At 34.0% G+C, this 27,354-nt stretch overlaps 2 protein-coding genes and 1 long non-coding RNA gene across 3 annotated transcripts in view; 2 read left to right on the plus strand and 1 right to left on the minus strand.

Annotated features, from left to right (window-relative positions):
- Window positions 1-2,620, plus strand: LOC126770053 (uncharacterized). Its single transcript, XM_050489194.1, has 2 exons — window positions 1-257; window positions 1,562-2,620. Exons 1-2 carry the CDS (start codon window positions 80-82, stop codon window positions 2,317-2,319), a joined length of 936 nt encoding a protein of 311 aa, XP_050345151.1. The 5' UTR covers window positions 1-79; the 3' UTR covers window positions 2,320-2,620.
- LOC126770126 (uncharacterized) lies at window positions 331-5,435 on the minus strand. Its single transcript, XR_007669441.1, has 3 exons — window positions 5,244-5,435; window positions 4,327-4,829; window positions 331-1,332 (listed from the first exon to the last, which is right to left on the minus strand). It is a non-coding gene; the product is annotated as an uncharacterized LOC126770126 (long non-coding RNA).
- Window positions 4,622-27,354, plus strand: part of LOC126770067 (23 kDa integral membrane protein-like) — a 24,596-nt gene continuing 1,863 nt past the window's right edge. The window contains exons 1-4 of the mRNA XM_050489216.1: window positions 4,622-4,831; window positions 5,246-5,434; window positions 5,655-5,834; window positions 6,947-7,165. Coding sequence (XP_050345173.1) covers window positions 4,772-4,831; window positions 5,246-5,434; window positions 5,655-5,834; window positions 6,947-7,165 — 648 coding nt within the window. The 5' untranslated portion in view covers window positions 4,622-4,771. The remainder of the gene's footprint in view (window positions 4,832-5,245; window positions 5,435-5,654; window positions 5,835-6,946; window positions 7,166-27,354) is intronic.

Raw genomic sequence — 27,354 nt, forward strand, 5'->3', positions numbered from 1 at the left:
CTGCGATGTTGCGTCACACTTGTTGACGCCATTTTAGTTCGCTCAGGGACAGCGTGTGGGCAAGACGTGTACTTTAAAAATGATAGAATACGACGTTGATTTTTTAATATCACTGATTGAGGAGCGCCCTGTTCTTTGGGACACTAGTAATGAAGATTATAAAAACAAATTCATCAAACAAGATGCTTGGAAGGACGTGTGTAAAAGTTTATTTACAAATTTCGAGGAAAAAGAAAACAATGAAAAAACTAAACTTGGTAAGTACACAAATACATTTATTAAGTATAACTTCTTTTTACTTTTTACTAAAACTACCTACAAATCAAACATTCTATTCATATAAGCACAAAAAATATTCTTTAAATTGTTAACAAATGTTTAGGCGTCGACAGCGAGTTGCTTTAATGTTTTACGATGTGATCCTTTTGTACCTGTTGTATTGACTTATTACCAAGAACGCGAGCAACAATGCAAGTCGCATTGTATATTCTTAAATTTTTTGTAGTTGCCAGCTTAATGCTCCAACTTCACTAGTAAAGTAATCCGAATATTCGTTTCTAATTATATTTGCACTTACCACCTGACTACCTACATTCAACCCTTGTTGAAGTGGTTGTAGTTCGGAATCATCTATGATCATTTCAATAGGGGTGTCTAATTCATCACGGTTAATTACAAAGTTATGTAGTATGCAACAAGCCTTAACAATATCTATTGCAAAATCATATGAAACGTTAATGGGCCTTTGATTGAATTGACCAGTATGCCGAAAGTACACTCGACATATCTTCTTGCCCTACTAAAACGGTAGTTGAATACTCTTTGTTTAACAGACAAATGCTTGCCAGAATAAGGACGCATGACATTATTCGAAATAGAAAAAGCTTCGTCTCCGACAAAAACAAATGGAACCGGTTCTTGAAAGCCCGGTAACGGCCTTGATGTTGGTGTAGGCAAATCACCTCTCATCAGTAAGTCGTACAGTTTCGTGTTGTGGAAAATAGTAGAGTCACTTTCCTTTCCATATGCTCCTATGTCCACATAGATGAATCTGTATTTCGAGTCCACAATAGCCAACTAAACTATTGAATTGTAGCCCTTGTAATTAAAAAAAAGTGATCCACTTTTTGGGGGACTACGAATACGAATATGTTTCCCATCAACGGCTCCAATACAGTTAGGGAAGTTGGCTTTCTTGTCAAAGTCCGCAGCTATTTCTTCAAACAGCTGTTGTGTTATTTTTGGTAAGTTTGTATTATCTTAGCAACTGTACTTATTCCTCGATAATAATCTAAATGTATATTTATGATTTCATTTCCGGTCGCTAGGAATCTATAACATAAATAGAAAAAAAAGGATTAATTTATATAACAAACTTGAAAAGTAAAGAACACTAACCTAAAACGACATAAACATATATAAATTATTTTAATTTACTTATTTGGTAGAAAACGCTTCTAGCGTTAAGTTCGCCTATTGTTCTGTAAAATTGGTATTTGATGAATAATAAAGATTAATAAATAAATGAATAAATTAAATATTGTCTATTTTTTTTTTGCAGGTAATACAGTAATACAAAGATGGAGGGGGATTAAGGATACCTTTTATAAATATGAAAAGAAACTCAAAGATGCAAGTAGGTCAGGGTCTGGATCCAAAAATATAAAAGAATACCATTTGTACAAACAATTACAATTTCTTAAGAAAAATTTGCAAAATGAGACCACTACTAGTATAAATGAGTCAGAAAATGAGCAAGATAATCAAGAAGGTACATCTAAAACACGTTACCAAAGGCAGCCACCAAAAAGAAAGATGGTTAATAATAAATTTGAAGATGATATTGTAAAGATTTTAAAGGAACCTGAGAATAGACACATATCTTTTTTTAAAGGTATTCTACCATCACTTGAAAGATTAGATGACAATAAAACACTAATATTTCAGAGCAGAGTTCTTCAAATTTTAACAGAATTGCATCAACCTCATGGCCACCATTCACAAGATATACCACCAACATCGTCATCATCACAGGCCCTTCCTCCAGAGTCATCTGCTAGTACATCTACGGCATCAACTGCAAGAATTTCATCACTCAAAAACAAACGATCATTAGAGAATGACGATGACGAAAGAGAGTCACAATTTTTAAATGCAAAAAAGAAAAAAGAACTTGATAATTTATTTCTCAGCTACGCTGATACCTTTAAAAAATTTCCAGCTCGAGAACAAGCAATTGTCAAATTGGAATTAGCCAAATTGTTTGCGAATACAGAATTACAATTGCTCAACAATGGCGTCACATTTACATCAGAATGATCGGCCACTGATTGACAATAACGATTTGGTATATAAAGAAACCTGGCAGAAGTAAAACGAATTTGGTTTGTACATCATATGTAAATGTCATGTTTTAATTATTACAAATGAATCGGAGAAACTAACGAATTAGCAATTCTAGCTCCTGCGAAACGGACAAAAATAAGCGAAACAACTCTATTCATAAATATCAAATTTATACAAATATATTGTACAATTTGTATAAATTACAAGGACATAATATTAACTAAGTGACAACCCTTTATAATGTATAAATTATGAGATATTTTTTTTACTTCAACGAAATCAAACCGTAATTTTAAGTATAAAGTATTATATATCTAGATAGAATGAAGATTTATTTTCTTAATAAGATTTTATATTTCAAGAAATTTATATAATTCTAATAATAAAAGAATCTCACTATCTTGCCATGCTTGTTATATGACGAGATGGCTTAGTTAGAACGCGAGGAGTGCGGGGGGGGGGGGCGGGATTACCTTTGCCCCCTGAGGAGAACGCGTTAATCTTAACCGATGATCGTGGGTTCAAACCCGGGCAAGCACTGTACTGTTACTGTGCTATCTTGCTTATATATTAGTTTTGTAGGATTTGTGAATAAAGTAACTTATATTCATTCATAATGTTTTGTTTTAATTATACATATTTCCTTATTTTTTTAAGATATATTTTAGACCATTTGCATAGTGCAATAATAACTTAATAGAAATGAAGACTGTCTTATTATATACACTATTATTGTGTTTATCGTCAAGTCTTATCCCTGAATATGCTCTCGCGTGGAATAGAGTCACAAGCTCGTTCTATTAGATTGGACCGTTCCGCCGGTTAAGCCTACTAAAAAGCACGGTGCTTATTCTTTCTTTATAGGATTAACTTCGATTCTCCATTTCCTATGCCAATAGCATAGTGCGTTGGTCGCGGCTTAGAGTCAGTTCGTGATTGATTATTATAATTAGACATAGCGGTAGTCTAGAGTGTTATATGTTGTATCTATAGCTGACATTACCAAGTATTTCTGTCTGTTCACTAACTGCAATGTTAATGTCTGTGACTACAATATACCCATAGCATGTCACTGAGAAGAAAGTTGGTCTAAAATTAAAATCTCCAAGGAACTCTTTATTTTTATATATATTATATTCATAGTAATAAATGGATGAACCCAAAATCTTCTTTGTTGCTTTTTCCTGTATCTCCTAAGCAATAATAAAAGTGCACACTTCTTTTTACGATCCATGTCACGACCTAGTTTTCAATTCAAAATACGTTTAGTACGGTTAACGGTCGTCGAAGGAATGGTCACCCTGGGAGACGCCTTGCCGCACGAAATCGCATCGCAGCAATTCGTGTCGCAATTTTCTGCGTTGCGAATTCGCATCGCGTCGCATCGCAGTTTTGTGTACAAACCCAAAAACCAGAAACATTTAATGTAAGTCCATTTGAAAGCAAACACTACATGCATAGTGTTCTTGCGCTGTTGACAATTCCTTAAAAATAATTAAATAGCTTGTCTAATAAATAACAATAACAAAAAAAATAAGCATTGCGGTATATAAAAAAATGCAGGTTTAAAAAACAATAATAAGTGAAATAACAAAAACATTTAAGATGCTATAATACATTACAAAATACATGTACTACACTTTGACACTTAAATTTAAATATCAATATAACTATTACAAGATAAATTGACCTTATTTAAATAGTGAGCAAACTATTAAAACAAGGAAATATAGTAAAATAGGAATCTAAATGTTGAAACCACGTTGTCAATCTTTGTGATTATGTCATTTTGTCTATTGCGTCTATTATTTTTTATACAATATGAGCTAGAGTGAAAAATATATGAAAACACTTGACTCCGCCTCGCCAGTATATACGTACATATATATATATATTAATACTCAAGATAACATTATCTTGAGTATAATTGTAAAATTAATATTTAAGACTTTTTTAAAAAATACTATCATTATTGCTTACATGAATAAAGCTCAGGAAAATAGATGTTGATAAATATAGAATTGTCACTGGCTATTAATACATCTTTAAGCCAGTCGTAACGCTTGTGAACTTATGTCGCCTGCAAAACTGGGTTACATTGCGCCATGCATAACATACCTAAGCAGAATATATAGTTTATCAACACGATAAGCTGATAAGGCATTACACATATCAATACGGAAAAATAGTATATTTTCTTGGAAATTTCGCCCTATACGACCATACATTGGTTAAGAAAATTGGCGGAGATTATCCGAGACACTAGATAAATGTCGAATTAATTCTGTACGTCGGTGTGTCGTTGCACCGTCAGTCGTGAGTTACGCGAGCGGAGCGACATACAAACATTCTCTGAGGTGGAACAGCCGCGGCCGCTTTGTTTTGGCTTTCAACCGAGATATCGGACATGTGAGCACGAAACACAATGGCTCTCTCATCGGATTGCTGGAAATATCTTGTGCTGACCTTCAATATTTTGTTCGCTGTGAGTTTTTAAGTTTTTTGTTTTTATAAATGATATAAAGTCCGGCTTTTTATGATTCCCGTTATGCTGATTCAGCGTCGTTGTGTTGTCATAACAACTCGTAGGGGAATTTTGTTGAGTTACTATACTGCATTTGCTATTGTTTGTTTTTAATAAATACTGAAATCGTGAATCACGGTATTAAATATTTTTAAACAAATTTGAAATAAAGTTTTCTTTAGACTCTCAAATATTAACCAACTAAATTACATAGTGCACTTTTCTTAACAATTTCCATTTAAGAGTGGCGCTAGTTGTAATAGTAATTTACGTATAAAACATTGTAACCAAGTGTCGTGAAAAGCGATCTTACGCCGTTCACTTAAATAAGTAGCATAAATATAATGTCAACAAACTTCTATTGTTTTTTAACAGATGTCAGCAGTAGTACTTTTTGGCGCTAGTGGATTTTTTCTCTACCGGCTCTTTATCTACCGCCACTTCATTGGAGTTGGCGTACAGTACCCAGTAATTTTATTGCTGATGATGGCCATAATTACCTGTTCCATTGCCTGGATCGGTTGGAGAACGGCCAAGTCTATGCATCAAATTCATGTTATAATGGTAAATAAATTATTTTTCTTCTATGGAAATTTCGAATTATTAGGAAATGTCTGTGGACTAATTTCAAATACCAACAGATACTTTAGTTGTAACAAATACGATTGAATCATTTTCACCTAAAAGTTACAAATACTAACAACGCCATCTGTTTTTGTTTTTATTTTGTACTTGTAAGACTTTATTGTGGTCAAAGAATCATAAAAAATGTTCTTCTTTCCAGACCGGTATCCTCATCATACTGGTTGTGGTTATAGAATTCTCGTGCTTCGTGTGGGCGATGGTGGCTTGGGACAACATCGAGATAGACATTAAGACGACAATGACGTCATACTTTATGTTGACTGGTGAAAACAAAGAAACTAATGCGGATTCAGTCCGATGGGACAGATTGCATGTTAAGGTATAATTATTATTAACATTTGGAATTTTATTACATTGTTCTGATATTAGTGACCTGATTGAAATTCGCACGTGTTAAATATTTATGTATTACTTGCTAGAATTATCTATAATATTTTATAGCGAAATACGGTTATCTTGATTATAATTTGTTTAAGTATTAACTCATGTAGCGAGACGCATAAATATATTTTTTTCTACAAATTTCTATATTTTTAATCGTTATGAGATTGTTAGTGAATTTAACAATAATTTAATGATAGTTTGTCATGAATTTATGTACTGGCTGAAAATATGTACGTAGAATACATGCCTATCGGTTATATATAAAAATAGGGTTTTGATAAAATTAATCACTAAAACAAAACCACCGCCACCACCTTCAATGCGCCACCAACCTTGAAAACTAAGGTGTAAATATAGGTCTCCTGTTCCTGTAGTTACACCCACTCAAGCTTCTCACCGGAATACAACAAGACTTTAGTATTGCTGTTTGGGTATGTGACGAGTGGGTGGTACCCACCCGTGGTTAATTAGACTTTTTTTTGTTCGGAAGTTCTCTCTCACTATGATATTTGGTACCTACTATTTTAATGATGGAGAATAAATGAAAAAAAAGTGAAAAAAGACATACATATTTACTAAAAATAGATTTTGACCAAATCAAGAACAGAAAATTTATTACAATAATTTATAATGAATAGTCTTATTATATATAATTCAAGTAATTCTTCATCAACTTCATGTTTGTTTCGGTATCGCGTCGTTGCTATCAGTTGTACTTACATTACGTTCTATTATCCTCTGTATTCGTTTGCCACTGTCCTTTGTCGTTTATACATTACTAGAACGAGCATTGTACACATTGTGCCGATTATAATGCCGCATTTATTCATATTGTCTTGTTATTTTGGAGTTATTCACTTTAATTTTAATAGAATAAATTACATTATAAACTAAAATATTTTAACAAGCGACCTCTGCAAAAAAATGAAGAAACTTTTAATGAAACAGATTAAAAACTTAGCCCTGTGACGAAAACTTTTTCAAATTTACTCGACTTTCTCTTTAAAATCAGTAGCATTTTTTTAAATAGAGTTTTAATCGTTTCAGTTTGAATGCTGTGGAGTGAGTGGTCCGAACGATTATAGCTCAACTGGTCATGTCCCATTTTCCTGCTGCGGCCAAGGACCACTGGACTCTATGCAGAAACCATATACCTCAGACTGCTCAACTCTATACCAAAGAGGTTGCGGTAACCTGTTACACGACTACGCTAAGAACCAGCTGTTAATGGTTGCTATTGCGGCACTCATAGCTTCAATGTTGCAGGTTAGTGCTAAATATTGCAGTATCTTTATTACAACATTGTTGTTTTAAACGATGGCTCATGTAAGATATCATTCTCGATATAGAGATCTAAAACAAGTTATAAAATATAGTCTCTATCTAAATGTTCACGCAATCACGCATCACGTGGAATTCATTAGATTTTATCACGCTAAGTTATAGCGTGTTAACATCTTATACAAAGAGAAGTATATACAAAGTAATTATACAAAGAGAAGTACCTAAATCATTATATCCCTACGTACTAGCTACCCATCTCGCTTCGCACGGAATAAAGGTCTTCGTAAAATGCTTATATCGTAATACATACAACTCTATCGGTGTACGCGGCGCACGCCAGTAAAGGCGTAGTCGACATGATTTTTTCCGACATCTTCATACTTCAGCCAATTTACACAAAACTTGTATGCATACAGTAAAGTACAGTACTGTACTGTACTTACTATTAGTACTTGTATGAATATAATACCTAAATCATCAGGAACCTAAACAATCAGGAATCACTACTTCCGTGGTAACCGATTGCGTTTTATTACGTTCAGACAGACAGGTGGAGGTGGAGGGACTTTGTTTTATATTATTCTGTATACAACACATAAAGCAAAACGTATATGAACATACACACTTTCATGACCCATCTTTACCCTAATAGAATTTGTACCCTACTGTATTTAACCCTAGTAGAATTGTCCCTCAGTGTTTACTGAGTGTGTATCATTGTTGTAGAATAATAATTACAATTTTATACATCTATTCTATGAATCGTCCCCAAGGATTTAATTGTATTGTCTCGTCACGATTAGCAGCCTGCTGATATAATTATCGTCACATGAATATTAATGACAACTTGTGAAATGTACTGTTGACCTACATTAAGGGCTATTGTTAATTATTTCATATACAAGTATAAATATGACAGCCTCATCGGTCTAGTCGCTGGTGGGGCCAATAAAAAGTTATTGGTTAATGGTTTTTCTGTCAGAAAATTCTCAGTAGCAGCCCGGGGTCTGGAAGTTGGAAGTGTATGTGTAAATTCCGTGCTTTGGAAAGCATGTAAAACCGTTGGTCCTGCGCCTTGAACTTTATCCGGTCATGTCGGATTGCCGTCCCATCGGATTATGAGAGTAAGGGAATAGAGAGTGCAGCTGTGTTTGCGCTCACACTTGTGCACTATAATGTCCTGCGCAGTTGTAGTCCTTGAGATTGGCCGCCGTGGCCGAAATCGGTTTAGAGGATCATATGAATAAATATATATAAGTTTAACAACGAAACTTATATGTTTAAACGTTATTAGAATTGTTTAATATACAATTTTATTTACGATTAAAATTATTTATTTATGTACCTAGTTTTACCTAAAGAGAGGTTGGGGGATGAAGGCGATTTCCTCCTTACTGATTTCAGCCACAGCGGCCATTTTCAAAGGAGACTAGTCAATTGCGCGGAAAATATAACAAGTACACAAGTTTGTGCAGGTGCACTTATTACCTTATTCATATAATCTGATGGGTCAGGGAAGCGGGATCTGCAGCCTAATAAGCTAGAGTATATTTTTTCGATATATATATATCGGTATAGATATATTTATCGGTAGACTTACGAAGGATACCCGGTTCCCTTGCAAGTTATGTGGCAATCTTTACTTAACCACCCGTGGCGGCCATCTTCTTATGTCTTAAATTATATCTTATGTCTTTTCATAAAAAATAATCCCCCTCCCGTATGGTGTTCCGCTCGCATTTAGAGAATATGGAGATACTCGTTTCAACCATCAAATCCCAGGCAGCATAGCCAGGGGAGGGGAGAATCTTGTCTCATCCCGACCCCGACAGCATTCTTCTGTACCCATTCGGCGGAGTTAGCCTCAAGCAGAGTGATTTCGATCCCCGCGCACAAGATTGTCGGTGAAAATGGCAGCGGTAGGTCATCTTGGCCGCAATTTTTATTCTGTCTGAAAGGACGCAAGAGGATTCCAATTTTAATTGTAATCATTATTTCTGCCCTTTAGGACAGATCACATTTTAAAATTAAGCATTTGAAATAATAACAATTACACTGAATTTATAACATTTTTTCCATACGTTCGTTTATTACGAGTACTTCTATTAATAAGGCCCTTAAAATTTATTTATTAGTAATTAACTTTCTAACATATGGATTCTTTTTCTGTCATCAGAAATGTGATATTCGAAAGGAGACAAAGTATTGGATAATAGATAGCACTATAATCATTTGAAATCTGAGAATTGAATCAAAATGAAATGTAGCTCGTTTTAATAGTCACGCAGATATAATCCCGATTAAAAATATATAATTTTCTGTATTTTTTTTTTGTAAATAGCAAACATTATATTGCCGTTTTTTTCGTGTACGCGCAATAAAAATGCTTGTGGCGTGCAGTAAGTTAATATATTGACACAATACAGGCGAATATATAGTTAGCATTTTTGCCCCGATATTGAGTGTATAATAATGTTTATAATACATATTTATTTATGTAACTAATTACTAAAAATATATATATCATTGTGTAAAATCGTAATGCTACATGTACAAAAAATAACAGCCCACAGATGTACTACTGGGAAAATGGATCCACCTGATAAGAATATTTAGAGCATATCCACCTCGCTGATCAAGTGCGGGTTGGTGTTATGCGTGTGTTTTTTCGAAATCAAGACGGGAAATACTTATATTTGGCTTTTAATTCTTCGATATCTAAAAAGAAACGATATAATATTATAATACAATTATAACCCGAGCTTTCGTGATACCGTTTAATGAGTTGGAAATACAGTTTTATTATCTGTCCGCGTGGGACACGTTTCTTCATAGATTCTTATTAAAGCAATAGCAGTAACGAGGATATATTTAGAACACGCAGTGGCAACACTGTTCACAGGTCATCCTAATTAATATTATGTCAATTTTAAGTTACATAAATTATTCTAGCCGCGTATTTTGTTTTTAGATTTAGATTACGGTGGTTCGTGCAGACTAACTGCATTCCAACCTTAGCAAGTAAATTAACTCGCTCATACTTAAACATTAGACGTTTATTAGGATGTGTATTTTGTGCTACGTTTTTCTATAAGTAACACGAATCTTGTGTAGGATCGATTAATGTTACATTCTTTATTATCTCACCAAAGTCTCATTTGCATCTTGGAAGTTAAGAGCCGAGCTAAGCCGAGATGGTCCAGTGGTCAAAACGGGACGGGTGGGAATCTTAACCAATGATCGTGGGTTCAAACCCGGGAAAGCACCAATGATTTTCATGTGCTTAATTTGTGTTTATAATTCATCTCGCGCTTGACGGTGATGGAAAACATCGTGAGGAAACCTGCATGTGTCCTATTTCACTGAAGTTCTGCCACATGTGTATTTCACTAACCCGCATTGGAGCAGCGTGGTGGAAAAAGCTCCAAACCTTCTCCTCAAAAAGGAGAGGATGCCCTAAGGCCTCCTGCTGGGCTAACCCAGCAGTGGGAAATTCACAGGCTGTTACTGTACTGTACTGTATAAAGCACGTAAAGTCGTGATCTTATGTCCTTTTAGTTATCATCCAAATTTTCAAGTCAAATTTCCACGCTGCATTATTAAATCATAATGTTGGTAGCTTCCTAGCCAACATGACTAGTTCATGAGCCTTGTGAGTATAATTACAGGCACAAGGGTCATAACGTCATAGATCTCACGGCTCGCAGCGCTTAGACAATGCACGGTACCTCATTATAACTTTGTTTATTGTGTTCGGCTTATTACGTATTACGTAAAAATGTTAACGCATACTATAATAAAACTAATATATATATACATACAAATATATCGTCCTCAGATAGATTGAACGTAAATTAGGTAATATTTCTTGATTTGCGGTTAAAAGATAGTTACTTGTATATTTTATTAAATAAAATGTTTTATCATTTAATGAGCACAATTCTCATATACATGCTCACATAAGAATAGTAATTCAATACTTATTTTAGGTATATATATATAGTATATATAGTATTTAAACGTACATATTAGTAGGTACTTAATACTGATTAGATTACAAATTAAAATTTTAAATAAGAAAAATTGCCCTCAAGTCCTAATAACGTGGATTAAAATTCAATTATTTAAGGATTATTTAATACATAAATACATATTTACATTGAAAGTTCTCAATTAACCAAGGACTGATTTCTCTTAAAATGAAATCCTACCCTTTCTTGTAATTCATTTTCAATCATTGATTACTTTTCCGCTTGTTAATCAATGAACTGGAAAAATAAGGATGTTGCGTTATTTTTTCGAATTATCGACTAATTCTTTTTTTTTTTGTGTCGGAACCGACGTAAACAACAAAAATGGTTATGTTTTATATACAAAAATTTAAATAACTAATCCGCTCACTGCTCATTGTAATTTATATAAATTATCAGTATTTTGAGTACAGTTATGTTTATTAAATAACCTCACAGTTGATATTTAAATAAAATCATCACGGTGTTTCTAAGGGATTTTATAATATAAACTTAATTAAGTAAATTAAAACTTAATATATAATAGCAATACTTGAGTATAGCACTTACTAGCTTCCGCTAGCAGTTTTAGTTGCGTGTAAGTATTAATGGGAGGGAATGTTAGTTTAATCCTTCTACGAGTTACTTTAGGGCAGACTCCTCTCCCTTTTGAGGAGAAGGTTTGGAGCTTATTCCACCACGCTGCTCCAATGCGGGTTGGTAGAATACACATGTGGCAGAATTTCAATGAAATTAGACACATGCAGGTTTCCTCACGATGTTTTCCTTCACCGTTAAGCACGAGATGAATTATAAACACAAATTAAGCACATGAAAATTCAGTGGTGCTTGCCCGGGTTTGAACCCACAATCATCGGTTAAGATTCACGCGTTCTTACCACTAGGCCATCTCGGCTTCTCCTATCTTTATTTAATAAAAATAAATTAAACAGCTGATTATTAAAATATATTATTTTATGTTAAATAAATAAAGATTAATTAAAATATGAAATTAATAAAAACAGATACAATTATGTTCAGTTATAATGGATATAACTGTTTTATCTATTATATTTTTGAAGTTTTTATTAATTTCATATTTTAATTAAATACCTTATGTAATGTTGGCAATTTTATTGATGACATTCTGTTGAATTGCACCCAGCCGTAAACACAGACATTGCTAACTATTTTAGTGGAAATAAGCCACAGATGCCTCTATTATTCTTATACCAGTTACAGTCAGGCGGAATGACTGTCTAATGCCGATATCATTCTACGTCATTTGTTTTTCATGACTAACGGAATAAAGAGACGCTAATCATTCATTTAATGAAAATATCAATCGTTACATTAAATGTTAGTTTCTTGGTCGGTCTTAAAATCCTTTATATAAAAATGGATGTTGGTTTATTTATTTTTTTGCGATTAATTCGTCGCAATTTGAGCGAATAACATATACTTACTTATAAATGAAGAATCAGTAATAGGGTATTCCTGTCTTGCCTAAGCCTAAGTACAGGCGTCGAGGTTACCCACCTTATCCGGGCTTGTCCTCTCAGGTAGCATCAGGTACCAGGTCACTTTATTTTGACCTAGAAGGTCACGGCTACATAGGTCTAGGAGTGGTCAATGGAGAAGATTTTTATACTATATATTTTTTTATAACATACTTTGCTGTAAACCCCACTAGATGACGCTGCAGCACATCAACTTCTATATCGTTCAATATCCTGTAAATGTAACTTTGCCTCGCGACCACGTAAAGACATCGGTTCTGGGTCTGAACTCTTCCCTTGTCATGTTGAAGTTGTCGTCCAACTGGATTATAGAATGAGAGGGAAATAATAGAGAGAAACAATTTTCTGTGTCCAGTTTTATACAGTTGCAAAAATGCAACTGTTTTAGACCGGTAGTATACATAAAAATAACATTTTTGCTATGGAAGATTTAGTTACCCCTACAGTAAAAAAACTAATAGAATTTCTTCCTGGTCATTTAAGCTAGAATAACAACGAAATGTACCGAACAGTACCTACCTGCTGAAGTTTCATCAAGTTTAAGTAAATTTTAGTTAGGTGGTGTATTTATTTTATATTTATAGTTCGTGCTTAAAATAATTGTTGATAATGACGTATGAGATTTACGCCATATTTCCGATGAATTTAAGTGTTTTCTCTGAGCAATAAGTTGATTAACATCAGTTAAATTGAAGATATTATATTGTATATATTTACTTAATTACCCAACCTAACCTAGAATTTTGTACCAAACATAATACTTGATACTTACTACGTATGATGATCAAAGTATTACTTTTGCTTTTTGTTAAAGTTATATCCAATTCTTACATTCAAAAAACGATTCGTTTTACTTACCGGTGGTAGAATTGTCTATGAAGCTTTATTTAAAACCGTCAATAAAAATCGTTTTGTAAGTTTCGATGTCGCAATGTATGTGACGTAAAAATAAATAGGAACGACTTCAACGACTCATAGCTCAAAAACGATCGGTTAAATGCGATTCTTTGCATATAGAGACCGGGCATTATTTTTCTAATATTATTCTTGCAAAAGTGAGTCTGTTTGTTTGTTACACGATCATTGCGAAATTTAACGTAAACGTCAGGCGTACAGAAAAGGATATAGATAGACCACACCCATACGGGTGAAGCTGCGGACGCAAACTAGTAAAATATAAAATAAACTTTCAAATAATGTCCCAGTTGTAAGATAAAGCAAGAATGATTAAATTAATGATAGTATATCATTAACTCGCAATAATTGCGCCAGTTTTGTTATTGTCTATTAATTTATTTCAAGCATCTAAACCGGAAAATCGGTGATTGTAATGCTCATCATAAGTTCGCGAAAAGTAACATTGTCAATCGTGACCTCACCACGCCGTAGTGGGTAGTGGCCTCCGCGATTACGACGCTCTCAGCTCGCCACGAAATTCAAGGCAACGCATTGTTTTATTTAATGATCATCACAATCGTACGATTAAAGATTGTTCTTGTATTAACATATTTATTTAAAAGTGATAAAATGTAAATACAAAACAAACGTCGGAGCAGGTACAATTATAGCTTTTATCTTATACACAACGTATGTACGTCTTTTTATCATATTGTTTAATAGTTTTTATATCGTTTTAATAATAATTTTATTATATTTTAAGTAAATAAATAATTCATTTTCGTTTGTAATAAGCATTTAAGAAATGTAATAACTTTATATAATATGATTTTTTCCCTATCATAAAGCTGTGGCCGTAAAACACGCTGTAGGCCATGGACATCATAGAATATTAAGAAAACCGTAATGGCGTACCTATATACGTAGTACTAAGGCTGCTTGCATATTTAATTCAAGGATATGTACAGTAGCCGGTAATTTATGGAAAAAGTTGAAGTAGTTGATAGCAGAGATCATGGCCGTGCTTTAAAAACTTTATTCAATAGTCAATACTATACGATTGCTTCTTAATTGTCAGAATGTACTTTAGGTTCGGCAAGATCAGGAAAGCAATCAGGGCCAAATTTAGGGGATCAGGGGCTACGGTCCCAAGAGCGGGGGCGTCTACGATAGAAGTTTCTAAAACAAAATATTTCCCAATTTCGAGGATTTAATGTAGTATATTATGAAAGTATAGTAAAATACAAGTATAATCCTTGTATTATACTACACTGGCCTCCAAAAAAATCGACCCACCTACATTTTTTGTAAAAAAGTTATCGTATGGTTTTAAACTACCACATATTTATATTTTTAAGATTGATAATGAAAAAATGCAATTGTAGGATTGTACAAAAACAGAAATAGTGCGCAAAAAATAGGTTTTTAGGTAAATATGTGACAAAACACGAAAACACAAAATTTTACGCAATTTTATTTTTTTGTGTACAAAACGGTTATGCTGTTTGTTTTTAAATTTGGGTGCCTAAATCTTACTTTAATAGGGAGTGTTTCCTCCTCTTGACCTAATCACTGCCTGCATACGCCTATTAAGTGACCTGATTAGCTTTTTAATGTCTTCCTGTGGGGTCCGTTGCCATTCTTCAGTTAGGGTAGCTTCCAGTTGATTCAGGGTTTCTGGAATTGGATTTCGTGCTCGAACCGTACGTTTTAGCTGGTCCCAGAGGTGCTCTATCGGGTTTAAGTCCGGACTATTGGCTGGCCACTGCATAACTGGAATTTCGACTTCCCTGAGATAGTCTTTAACAATTCTAGCGACGTGAGGTCGTGCGTTGTCGTGCATAAGTTGGAAATTATCCCCAATATATCCAGCGTAAGGCATCACATGAGGCTCCAGAATGTCCGTTATGTAAGTTTCAGCATTAACAGCACGATTACGGAAAAAAACCAGCTCTGTGCGTCCCGTCAAAGAAATACCTCCCCAAAACATTGTAGAGCCTCCACCAAATCGGACTGTTACTCGAATGCAACACTGAGAGTAGCGTTCTCCTGGCCTTCGCATGACGTTACGTCGTCCATCAGAGCCTACTAGAGACATTCGGCTTTCATCACTGAACAATACTGTCTCCCATTGGTCCAGTGTCCAATCGACGTGCTGCCTAGCAAATTGTAGTCTTGCTTGTCGATGGGATGCTGTGAGTTTTGGTCCTGTTGCTGGCTTGTGAGGGGTTAAGTTTTGCTCTCGAAGTCTTTTTCTTACAGTATTTTCACTCACAGACACTCCACGAATTTCTCGGAGTCTACCTTGAACGTCAACAGCCGAAAGATGTCGGTTTCTTAAAGACGTCAAACCAATAAAACGGTCATCGGTCGGGTTCGTGACATGCCCCCTGCCAGATCCTGGTCTCCGGCGATACTCCCCAGTCTCCAAGTAGCGTTTGTACACTCTTCGCACCGCTGAACGACTTAATTTTAGTGTTCTAGCCACATTTCGCTGACTTAACCCCTCATGAATAAGAGCTACGACTTGAGCAGCTTCTGCTTCAGTAGTATCCATTTTTTATGTTTAAACTTATTAAAATTATTATTTCAACAAAGTTTCATACACTTAATTAATAATAAACATCGAACCGAGATGACTCCGCGTTAAGAACTGGAAATAAACTAACCATGCACTTTGTGCACAAAGTAACGTTTTCTTATCAATACTTTAAAAATATTTCAAATATCCTCAATAACACTTACAACTCCTCCAAATCAATATCAAGTGGGTAATAAAATGTTAAATGTATGTCCCATAAGTAAAACAATCCACCTAGGTCGTCGCATAGTTAAGATAACAACTTTGTAAGTAAAAAAATACGGGTGGGTCGATTTTTTTGGCGGCCAGTGTATATCTCCATATGTTTGTTTTAATAATTCAATTTGTTCTGCAATAAATTATTAATGAACCACACGGACGGCCACCGGCCATCAGTGCGTCACGGTAGCATGCGCAAGCGATCCCGTGGCGCTCCTCGTTAAGACGGAAAGGTTACCGCTGGTTTTTTAGTGGGTATTCCGATGTTCGGGGCGCACTCGGCGCCCTGGACACCCCACATACCCCCCCACTGTTCCCGCGGTTATGTGATATTTCCAGCGTTAAAAAAAAGCTCTGGAAGCACTGACGAAATATAATAATAATCAGCGGGATTTTTTTTCCAACAATGAATATGTGTATTTATATTTTAAATCCAAGGCAGGTTATTATCTTCATTACCTTCTTGTTCTATAATAAAGTTGGAAAATCAATAGTTTAGCAACTGAAGTGTAGTTTACATATCTATACATATAATAAATATGTAACTGATCGCTTTCTTTACTGGTGGTAGGGCTTTGTGCAAGCTCGTCTGAGTAGGTACCACCCACTCATCAGATATTCTACCGCAAAACAGCAGTACTTGATATTGTTGTGTTCCGGTTTGAAGGGTGAGTGAGCCAGTGTAATTACAGGCACAAGGGACATAAAATCTTAGTTCCCAAGGTTGGTGGCGCATTGGATATGTAAGCGATGGTTGACATTTCTTACAATGCCAATGTCTAAGGGCGTTGGTGACCACTTACCATCAGGTGGTCCATATGCTCGTCCGCCTTCCTATTCTATAAAAAAAAAGATATGAATAAAACTATTACCTATTACCTAAGCAATAGAACCCAAAACAATGATTGTTAGAATTTTTGTCTGTTTGTCTGTGCATTTGTGCACACTAATCTTAAAAATGGCTTAACGAATGTGGGTGCGGTTTTCACTAATGTATTGTGGCTAACTTCACTTGAAATTTAGTGTTTGTTTTATTTCAATCGGTTCATAAATATTAAAGTTATATATAAGATATATGTCTATCTTTTAAGGTTGACTCACTATAACCTTTTGTATGGTAATCAAATATGTTCTAAAATAATGCATTATTTGCAACGTCGTTTTTATAGACATGGCATTAGTTCTTATGAAAAACATCGAGATAAGACCACAGACAGATTGAGTACTTTTTACAGTTTTGACATTATTTCAACAGGTTACTTGAAAATACTTACTAATACTACATAAGTATTTGTTTTCGGTTTGTAAATAACTTAGTAAGTTAAAGTTTATTGTTTTAGTAAGTTCGTTTCGTTGCCGCATATATTTTTTTTTCATAGTTTTGTTAAATTTATACTTAGTCGGGTAATTTGACAAGTGAAGTAAGGCCTTATACATACAAATAAAAATTAAAAATAGTTACATTAGAAATCGTGACCGCGTCGAATGGCAAGAATGCTGGCAGCATTTCCCCTTTAAATCGCAATTCCGATTCTATGGGCGAAAAATTCGTCGTCGAAAAACGAACCAGTTCGTCGGTTAGTTGATAATATGTACCTATTTATTTTAAAATAAACAGATTTACGTATTAGTTTTAAAAGGACATAATTTCCGGTGAATTTATTGCTTTAAAAATAAATAAAGCACTGGGAAAGACATTAAAGTATGTCGGAAAAGATTAAAGGCAATGCTGTTCTCCTCATGGCAAATTGTATGTTTCTTTAACTAGATATAATGTTGTATATACTGATATATTATAAGTCTGCTCTTAGTGATTTCTTTAAGTTATACACGGGTAAAACCGCGGGCACAGCTTTGAATATATATTACATTTTGTCACATTGTAGCGTAATGACCAGTTCAAGTGAATCATTTGTTTATAAAACTTAACCGTGTTTATTTTACCAGAGACAGCAATGATAATATACGACACACATATAATATCTCTTTCGTGATAAATGACATGACTCGAGACATTATAATCATTAAAAATAAATATGTACGTATTGCGTGTGTGCCTTATAATTCATCTAAATGTTTGCTTATTTATAGGTAAATATATGATAATAATGAACCGACATCATAAATAAATATTAATGTAATAATAACGAGTTATTTTTAAAGTTTTTTAGTTAAAAACTGACCTTAATTTATATCTAATTAGTAAAATTTTTACGATATATATGTATAGGTGCTTCAGCATTTTCAATGACGTATTTTTATTAAATCGATTACGTTTAATTGTTTTGGCATTAGATCTTGATACATGTGTAAATAACAAATTATTCCAGAAAACGGTACAGAATTGAGTGAATTTAATATAATAATAATGTCCTCCAGACCGATTTCGGCCACGGGGCCAATCTCAAGAGAGATTAGCCAACTGCGCAGGAGATATTATAGAGCACAAGTGTGCAGGTCCACTCTCTATTCCCTAACTCTCATAATCCGATGGGACGGCAATCCGACACGACCGGAAAGAGTCAGAGCTCAGGCGCAGGACCAACGGCTTTTCGTGCTTTCGGAGGCACGGGAATGTCCACACTTCCAACTTCCAGACTCCGGGCTGCTACTGAGAATTTTCTGACAGAAAAATCCAATATTTTTTACTAGCCCGACCTGGGAATTGAACCCAGGACTTCTGAGTCTGCGGTCTTACATCAAGCCATTAGACCAACGAGGCAGTAAATTTAATATATACTATATTGAAATAATAGTAACATATAATAGCGGGAAAGACTCATTGCCAGAACGTTTAAGTAAATGTCTTATTTTAGTCACCGACGATTCTACGAAATGTAACATTTTATTATATTGTTGTAAAGTGAGCGAGCAAGTACATTTAAGGTACATCGCAATTGTTTTCTGGAATAATAATACTATAAAAATTATGTTGTCCTCCTGACTAATTTCGACCATGATGGCTATTCTCAATGGAGTCTAGTTGTTTTTTTTTTATACAATATTAGTTGGTCGGGCAAATAGGCAATTGATAAATGGTGACCACTACCAATAGACATCGGCGCTATAAGAAGTATGACTACCATTCTATGCGTCTCCAACCTATCAAGTAGTTATACTAGCTCAACTACCCTTTAAACCGCAATACAAAAACACTTAGTATTGCTTTTAAGCCGGTAGAGTATGTGATAAGTGGGTGGGACCTACCTAGACCTGGGCTTGCACAAAGCCCACACAGATTTAAGTTATTCCGTATACATATAGTGCACAGTGAGAAATTCTTGACAGTAAAACTGATCAATTTTTGTTACACTGCCCCAAATTGAAACCCAGGGTAAATTCTGCTGATTTATAACGGTTACGATACGTTCCGGATTCCATTCAGATTCAACTTCGATCTAACCTAAACTGGATCGTTATGTTATTAGAATAAGAAAGAGGCTATACGGCAACTATTGCATTTCGATTAGATTGCGATAAATGTCAAATTTTTAGTAGAATTGAGCCCCTGGGATATAGAGATCTGTCCCCTAATTTTTTATTTAAGCTAGCCTCTATAACAACGAGGCAATGATTTAAATAATATGTCAATAATGGAGTCTAAACAGTAACAGCCTGTAAATGTCCCACTGCTGGGCTAAGGCCTCCTCTCCCTTTTTTTTTTTTTTGAGGAGAAGGTTTGGAGCTTATTCCACCACGCTGCTCCAGTGCGGGTTGGTGGAATACACATGTGGCAGAATTTCAATGAAATTAGGCACATGCAGGTTTCCTCACGATGTTTTCCTTCACCGTAAAGCACGAGATGAATTATAATTACAAATTATGCACATGAAAAGTCAGTGGTGCTTGCCCGGGCTTGAACCCACGATCATCGGTTAAGATTCACGCGTTCTTACCACTGGGCCATCTCGGCTATGGAGTCTAAACATAATGCACTTATTCCTTATGTAACTGTCATTTATTAAGTTATATAAGCAAAAGAAAATCTAAACTTTCATAAAATTTATTATTTTTTTCGGACCGATTTTGTGCATTCCGAGGCAAGGGAGTGTACTCGCTTCCAACTTCCAGACTCCGGGCTGCTACTGAGAATTTTTGACAGAAATACTCAATAACTTTTTATTAGCGCGACCTGTGGTTTGAAACCAGGACCTCACCACTGGTCACTAGACCAATGAGGCAGGTAATTTTCGAATATATTGTATTATTATACCGACAAACATTTGATTAGTTGAATGAGACTAATTTTTATGACTAAGTGGCAAAGATACAACCTTGCTCTAAATTGGATCAATGCGCGCGCGCAGTGACGTAATCTCTTCGTTATCTTATATTAGACATGACACAATTACAATCTCACCAAACTCAGAGCGTTATATACAAATTTTCATGATTATTGGGTATTTATAAAATATAAATATATTGAAATTAAAATATATTGCTTTTTTTCGAATTTTAAATCGATACGCCCACTGACGAAAGAGGCGTCTGAGAGAGATGATGTGTGATTACCGCTCCTCTCCGCTCCGGAAAACATCAATACTATGGACGGACTTGCAGAAACTACACGACAATTTTGAATAGTCATTTTACAGGATTAAATTGAATGTAAAGTAATGCACCAGTTCGGAATGTAGATTCTAGCGAGAAGAACCGGCAAGACCGTAAAAATATTGCAATGAAATTACGTTATAAGTATAAAATACAATTCCATTTATATAATATACTCGTACCTCGAATTAAACGAAAGCCTTAAACCTTTATCATCCATATAATCTATTTAGTCAACGTAGAACTTTTATATAAAGTACATACGAAAACTCTTTTTAAAACGTTTTATAGATATATAAGATATACTATCAGTAACGTATTTACTGTGCAACGTTTTTTTTAGTCATATTGGACAGCTATGTACCATACTGAGATGTAACTATGCATACGAATAGGAATAGTGATTAATAAATTCCAATAAATAATCATTAGGTAATGCAAGTTATTTGTAATGCTGTTGACCATATTTATAAACAGTCTATATAATACATGATTTAACAGTTACAAGTTACTAGTTTTCACCCGGGTGTGAGGGGTAGGTAGGGTACCATATGTATTACTTGTACCCTTGACAAAGTGTATGTATTTCGTGATGATCGGTTGAGTAGTTCAGACGTGAAAGTGTAACAAACAAACAAACTCACTTTCCAATTTATAATATTAGTAGGGATTTTTAAATGTTTACATCTACTGCTACTGTTATTTATATAATTGAAGTTTAGTATATTAGGCTGAGATGGCCTAGCGGTAAGAATGTGTGACTCTTAACCGATGATCGTGGGTTCAAACCCGGGCAAGCATCACTGAATTTTCATGTGCTTGATTTGTGATTATTATTCCACCAACCCGCATTGGAGCAGCGTGGTGGAATAAGCTCTATACCTTCTCCTCAAAAAGGGAGAGGAGGCCTTAGCCCAGCAGTGGGACATTCACAGGTTGTTACTTTACTTTTTTTACTTTTATATTATATAATACTGATGTTATTATATTTAATAATATATTATATTAATTATGTATATTGTTTTAGTTATCATTAAGTGTTGTTGTTCTGGCAAATCGAATACAGTCATCCACGTCCCTTCTTTACCTGTGGGTTTCGTAAGACTCCGTTAAGGGAATGTCATTAATTGTGCAATTTTGGTGGCGGGATACCAATCCACCAGCAAAATTATGCCACAAGCAAAGACGGTGGGAACAGCCGCCGGTCATGTAAATCTTCAAAATTATTTCTTGTTCAAACAGCTTGGGATAAGCGAAGTGCGAAAGAAGAAACACCATTTTTTGTTTGTAATCTTTAATTGTTTGTAACTTTTGCAAATTTTTATGTGCGAATCTAATGAATACGAATCTAATGAAACAACAACAAGTATTTTTTATCAGCAGTAGCAAGAATTTATAAAAAATAAATTCTTGCAAATAAAAATAAAGTTAGACAATACTCTTAAACGATATCTACCCAAGCACATATCTGAGTATCGAAGTCTATCACAGCGTTGAAACACTAGCTCATAATACGAAGATTGGTTCAACAGAGGATGTTATCCAACTAGTCATATTAGACGCTATATCACCTGCTACTGCGTGGGAGCAAATTTACAATCCATTTGAACGATATAGTTTTGTCTCACTTCATTCCATAGAATGAACGAGGGACGACACTATTAATCTGAACTATAGTTAGTGCTCATTTTGATTATAGTAGCAAGGCACTGATGAGCGAGGATGTCAATTTAAAGAGATCACCTCCGTAGGGGATTGAGAGGATAAATGATCGTGTGTTTGATATGCAAGGGTTATATCAATATTATACTTTTATTAAAGTAAAATGCTTGCTGATGATTAAAATTCGTTTATATATTTATTACTCGATTCCGATCTAAGGAGGATTAGATTTAATATTCTACCCATAGTTTAATGCAAGGATTGATATTGCATATCAGGTATTTATGAGAAATTAATATTATCAATAGCTTTCTGTGAATCGAAATAAAATGCCGATCATCTAATACCATACTAAAACTTGCTCCTTTTTGGTATATTATGTTTTAGCTAACCGTTCCGGATTTACACAGGTGGAAAAAGCGTCTGCATACACCGTTTATTTTCTACAAATAACTATTGTTTTACGCGACAAACCGAGGAAAGCCTTCGGCGTCGGTGTGATTCTTTCTAACATCTTCGACATCGCCATATTTCAGACAAACCACAAAAAACCAAAATGAATTATGCACCTAAACTTTTCTCTAGAATCACTTGCATTAGTAAAAAACCATATAAAAATCGGTTCGATAGTTTTTAAGTTTATCGCATTCAGACAGACAGTGAGACGCAGCGGGAAGACCTTGTTTTTTAATATGTATTGATTAAATTATATTTCACGAATAATTGATTATTTACGAAATATATTAAAATCAACAAACTAAGATTGATAATAAAAGCCAGGAAAAATAAAAAAGAAACATTATTAAGAGATAAGTAACACGCGATGTGAATCATGCTAGGTAATCATTTGATTATAGTCAATGGCATTCTTGCGAGGGCAGAGGTCGGGACAATTATTTAATAGACATTTCTTGCTACTATACTATGGTGATCTTATCAAATAAAAGTAATACAAACAAATGCTTAGAGCTCATTAACGTGTAGCACAAGGAGTGCTCTTGCGACTGATTCTTGATTTATTTGATTCTTGATTGATCTTGACCTTGATTGATTGCGGATGATATCTTCCAAACAAATTATTAAAAGACTGGTAAATAGAATCTAGATAGGTGGTGCAGGATTAAACTTATATTGAAGTACATAACTCACATCCTAAATATTATTATAAATGCGAAAGTGCGTTTGTTTCTTTGTTTGCTTGCTTGTTACGCTTTCACGCCTTAAAAATAATTTTGTAAAATTTGACTAAATTAACTTAAACTACGTATCGATACGTTAGTTAAAAAATACAATAAGTTAATGTTATTTGAAATTCTTTCAACCGATACTTAAACTTCAAAAGGTAAATGACTTGTATAGAAATAATTTACGACCGTCTAGCTGTTTGTTTTAAAACGAATCGTTACAATATAACGCTCAATTGAGTGGTCTTGTGTTTGCGTTCAAAGTACTCATTGTTCCAGTCGAAATGTTAATTGCACTTTGCGGTGAGGCTCAAATCACTTCCTAAAACCTCTTACGATTGTTATTACCACCTAATATCTATAACGAAAGGTGATGACGAAATCAAAAAATAAACAGATAAGACAATCACTATGTGTTATAAAACAGTCTTTTTCTTCACGATTTGGCAAAGTTCTATCTCTGACTTGTATTTAATACAGCATTAAAGGTTGAAGATGTTATAATAATATGTATTTAATTATGGAATGGATTTGTGTCTGAAAAATGTTTGATATTAAGTTTGAATGAGAAGAATATGTTATACTTGCTTCGAGGAAGCCAGTTTGCTGTATAAAATCGTTTAAATATGCAATCAATAAAACACCGCACGTGATGCATCTGATCTTGTTATGATGACATGCTTGTAACTTGAATAAACCCTCAAAAAATTTAAGATAAAATTATTATTTAATAAGTCTGTATGTCTCTTGTTTAACTGCATTTGTTCTACTAGCTTGACGACAAATTTCTGGGTCGGGCCAATAAGACATAGTTAGTTTTTTTCTTCGACAAAAAAATAATTTGTTTCTGTACCTAATCTCCCTGGTAGTTTCGAATGAGATGGAATCGTTATAAAAGGGTAAAGGACGAGTGCACCTGTGTTTACACATACACTTTTGCAATTTATTATCTCTTGTGTCAAATTAACTGTCAGGAGGAAGTTATATAATTCAATAGATTCCAAGGAGATAATCGAAAATGCGTCTCCAAAGTCGACGTTTATCACAGTCACAGCTCGTAGAGGTATAAAATTCTTCATGGATTATTGCGCATTAAAACGAAGCTGTAAACAAGGAAATCGTTGTCATTGGCCATCACAAACGCAATAAACGATGCCTTATATGTATGCTCATATCACGCCATATTAACAGAATAATAGATGCATGTTTGTTTCATAGCATCTTAATACATTTGTTGCATATACATTAATGGAAAAAAAACCATGAAAATTCATCGTTTAACTAGATTCTCTTCGAGAAATGTTAGCATAAATATTGCTTAAACTATATTTATTCGATAAATCGCTTATATACTTAGTAAGCAACTATGCGTTAATTAAAACATGTTTTAATAATCTAGAATTACATAAAGTTATGTAAACCTTCTCAAGAGAAGAGGAGGCCATTTATGTTACTTTATTTTATTTTTTAATAAATAATAACGATATTAAAGATATTAATTTGATACATAATTTCCTTTAAGCTTAGTTTATTAATATTTTTAAAGTGCCAAAATCAAAACTGAAATATAAGGAATATTGCAACAATATATCGGAATCTTCGAAAAATGCTCAAAGGAGGTGGATTTAATGCATACTATAATTACAATTTAAGTTTTTTCAAAAGCCAATTTCTTATCTAGCGTCGAATCACTGGAAGTTAAAGCCGTTATTGCACATTCCTTGTATTCCTTCATATGCGTAAACGTATTCTTTGTTTATTAATTAATTTTTTTTAATATTTGTCCTTTTTTTTAAATGTAATCACGACATTTAATAGATATCAAAAGGTAATAACATTGAGTGGATTATTGCCCCCATTGTTCATACATTTATAAAACTACAGACACGCAAACACACGTCACCATAACAATAAGCTATAAACAATGGATTTAGCATGGAATTATTTTATATTGCGTATTAATTTGTTACATACTTATACATAAATGATATAAAGATTATTCTAGGTAAGATAAAATGTCAATTAATTTAATTTTATTAAATGACATTTAGAAAAAAAGGGTTAATAATTATTAAAATAATTAAGGATTTATTTTTGGAGCCTTGACTACACCTTTTTGTTGTAAAAAAAAGGCAACAGTTATAGTAATACCTGCTTTGGTACCTGCGTAGGCATTCAATGATTCATCACACTTGCTCGATCAACCGAATCCAAAGCGACTTCGTGTGTATCTGCGGCAGCACCTTGTACATTGAGATATTAAATTAGCTTGTTCCGATGTTTGTTGTTTCAGCGCAACAAAGATCTTCCTTCTTTTTATTTTAATTCATTTTGGCTTTTAATTTATAGAAAAGTTAACAAACAGTTTTTCATATCTTAAAAACTAAGTTTATTTCTACATTAATTTAAATATATTTAATCTATGTATTCTCGAGATCGTATCGAGTCTGACTCTAATATCTGAATCTATATCTCCGATTGACTTGAAATTTAGTATAGTACGTACCTTTGCGACGTAAACGAACGACCTAAAATCCGTTCTTAGTAAGTGCAAAATCCAAATCCAATCGAAAAGATTTATAGTTAATATTTTACCTGTACAAAGACGGGCAGCTAGTAAGTGAAAAGTCTCAAATATAAAAACAATTTCGTATTAAAAATTATTAAACACACGCGTGTTTTAGAACAATTGTCGCTGTTCATGTGATTTCATGCCGCAGTCGAACATTTAATTCAACAATGTACATATTAATTTTAGTTTAAAATCTACTATTCGTTCACATAACAAGTGGGCTTTGTGTATTAATTGTTTGAAGTCATTTCTATTATAAGTTATTGCATCATTAAGTAAATAATGACGCTCTGCGCTGATTAAGAATACAACCATATTTTTCGTACAGTGACGTATTTCAATGAGATGGTATTTCCAAATCACACTACCGCGTCACTAGTGCTGTGATTCAGTATAACCTTGGTTTTATGTGTATCATATATGTATACAGCGCGTAAACGTCTCATTACGAGAAGCTGCTAGTCAAATGGCTCGTCTTACCTTTGGAAAAGGGTTTGAGCTTCTCCACTGCGTTTTATTGGATATACATGTGACAGAATTTCATCCATGATAAGGATTCGCGATAGTTTAACTTAGTTTAGTTTAGAACTCGAGACAATTTATAAAAATTAATTATGATGCCCATTAGACGAGTTCGATCGGATTTGAACCTGCGATCCTCGTTAAAATCTACAACATCTAATCTGGATAGATTCTAGGCACTCAATTTATGAATATATTTCGAATCGTAACTATTACTAAGGTGTTAAGTTAGGTACCAAACGTTGTATATTACTCATTATATAAGGTCATTTTTTCCATTGTGCGGTAACAAACGATGCCAAAGAAAAAAATAATGAGGAAAAACAAATGAATGCCTGTTTTCAAAACTCAAATGTACCAGCTAAATGAATTTATAAATTTGAATTTGGAATTCTTAACCAAGGAGGAGATATTTCAGATCAAAGTGGTCAGTACGACAAAACGCTAATTTCA

This window comes from Nymphalis io, chromosome 8, assembly GCF_905147045.1.
Source record: "Nymphalis io chromosome 8, ilAglIoxx1.1, whole genome shotgun sequence".
Lineage (NCBI taxonomy): Eukaryota > Metazoa > Arthropoda > Insecta > Lepidoptera > Nymphalidae > Nymphalis > Nymphalis io.

Bases quoted from the DNA above. Each gene is read 5' to 3' on its own strand.
- LOC126770053 (XM_050489194.1), top strand. From the start codon at position 80: ATGATAGAATACGACGTTGATTTTTTAATATCACTGATTGAGGAGCGC. The intron at 258-1,561 runs GTAAGTACACAA...TTTTTTTTGCAG, and splicing joins CAATGAAAAAACTAAACTTG to GTAATACAGTAATACAAAGA.